The sequence below is a fragment of the Calidris pugnax genome, unplaced genomic scaffold (genome assembly GCF_001431845.1).
Source record: "Calidris pugnax isolate Ruff unplaced genomic scaffold, ASM143184v1 scaffold541, whole genome shotgun sequence".
NCBI classification, from domain to species: Eukaryota; Metazoa; Chordata; class Aves; order Charadriiformes; family Scolopacidae; genus Calidris; species Calidris pugnax.
In genome coordinates this window covers 221,358-222,721 of record NW_015091272.1, presented here as the reverse complement: position 1 = coordinate 222,721, position 1,364 = coordinate 221,358, and the positions used below count along the sequence as shown (strand labels likewise).

At 65.2% G+C, this 1,364-nt stretch overlaps 1 protein-coding gene across 1 annotated transcript in view; it reads right to left on the bottom strand.

The window, feature by feature from the left end:
* ZC3H10 (zinc finger CCCH-type containing 10) overlaps positions 1–1,364 on the bottom strand; it is a gene marked incomplete at its 5' end in the record, with an annotated part of 1,748 nt that extends 384 nt beyond the window's left edge. The window contains one exon of the mRNA XM_014960566.1: positions 209–1,364. Within this exon, the coding sequence (XP_014816052.1) occupies positions 261–1,364 (1,104 nt within the window). The remainder of the gene's footprint in view (positions 1–208) is intronic.

Sequence of the window (1,364 nt, the reverse complement as noted above, 5' to 3'; positions counted from 1 at the left end):
CCGCCGCCGCCCCCACCGCCGCCGCCACCGTTGTTGTAGCTGTCACGGTCGGGCATCTTCGTCGCCGCCGCCGCGGGGCTCCGGGCACTACGGGAGGGAGGGATTGGGGTGAGGGAGGGCACCGGGAGAGGCCCCCACGGTACCGGGGGGAAACACCCGCCCCAGGACCCACGGGGCACCGGTACTGGGGGGAAATACCTTCCTCCTCCTCCTCCTCCCGCCGCCCCCGGGGGCTCAGTTCGGCGGGGGGCTCGGGGGGGTCAGTGGGGCATGGCCGTTATCCTCATGCTCTGGGAGGCGATGGGGTAGGTCACCATGGGGGTGGTGGCGTGGCTCATGGTGATCCCCCCCAAGGGTTGGGCCATGGAGACGGCCACCGGGGCCACCGAAACGGCCACCGGAGCCATGGAGACTGGGGGGGCCATACCCTGGGCGATGGTTTGGGCCAAAGCGGCCGAAAGCGGGGTGATTTCGGGGTTCATGGGGGGAGCGGCGTTGGCGGGGGGAGCCGCCTGGGCGCCGGCGGGGGCCACCAAATCCTGTTGGGTGACAGGTCGGGGTTGGAGGGCCTGGCTGCTGAGCGTGGTGTGGGTCTGGGCGATGCTGTGGTTGTAGTTGGTGACGGTGCCCACGGTGGGGGCCAGAGTCTGCTCGGTGGCCGTGGCCGTGGAGCTCAACGTCATCACCTTGGCCTGGTTACGGAACTGGGCGTTCTGCTCCAACAAGACCTCGTTGGTGGCCAAGAGGTTGTTGACCTGTTTCTTGAGGTCCTCCACCCTCTTGCGCAGCATGACGTTCTCCTCCTCCAGCAGCCTGTACTCCACCGTCCTGGGGTTGGAGAAACTGTACTCGTAGCTTTCGAAGTGCAGCCCGTCCACCCGTCGCCGTTTCAAGACGGGGTCGTGGTCGTCGTAACGGTCGGGGTCGTAGATGGCGTCGTAAGGGTCGTAACGGCGGCCGGCGGGGACGATGCCCTGCTCCCGGGCGGCCATGCCCCGCGTTTCGTACTCGTAGTCCCTCTGGAGGTGCTGGAATTTACACTTGGCGCCGCGTTGGCAGTCGCCCTTCAAGAAATCCCTGCAGATGGGCACCTCCTCTTTGCTGTTGGGCAAATCGGCGGGGGAGAGGCCTAAACCGGCGGCCACTTTCTGCCGCAGGCGCGGGGGGAGCTCCCCGGTTTTTTTGTAACAGTCCTCGTCCTCTTTGGTGCCGTGGATGAAGCGGCAGTTGAGACGGACGCACTCTTTGTTTTGAAAATCGTGGCAAAAGATAAATTCGTTTTTCCGGACGCCCAAATTGGTGACTTCGTTGATGTCGGGGTGACGGAACCGGCAGCGTTTGCCCCGTTTGCAAACGTTGCGGAG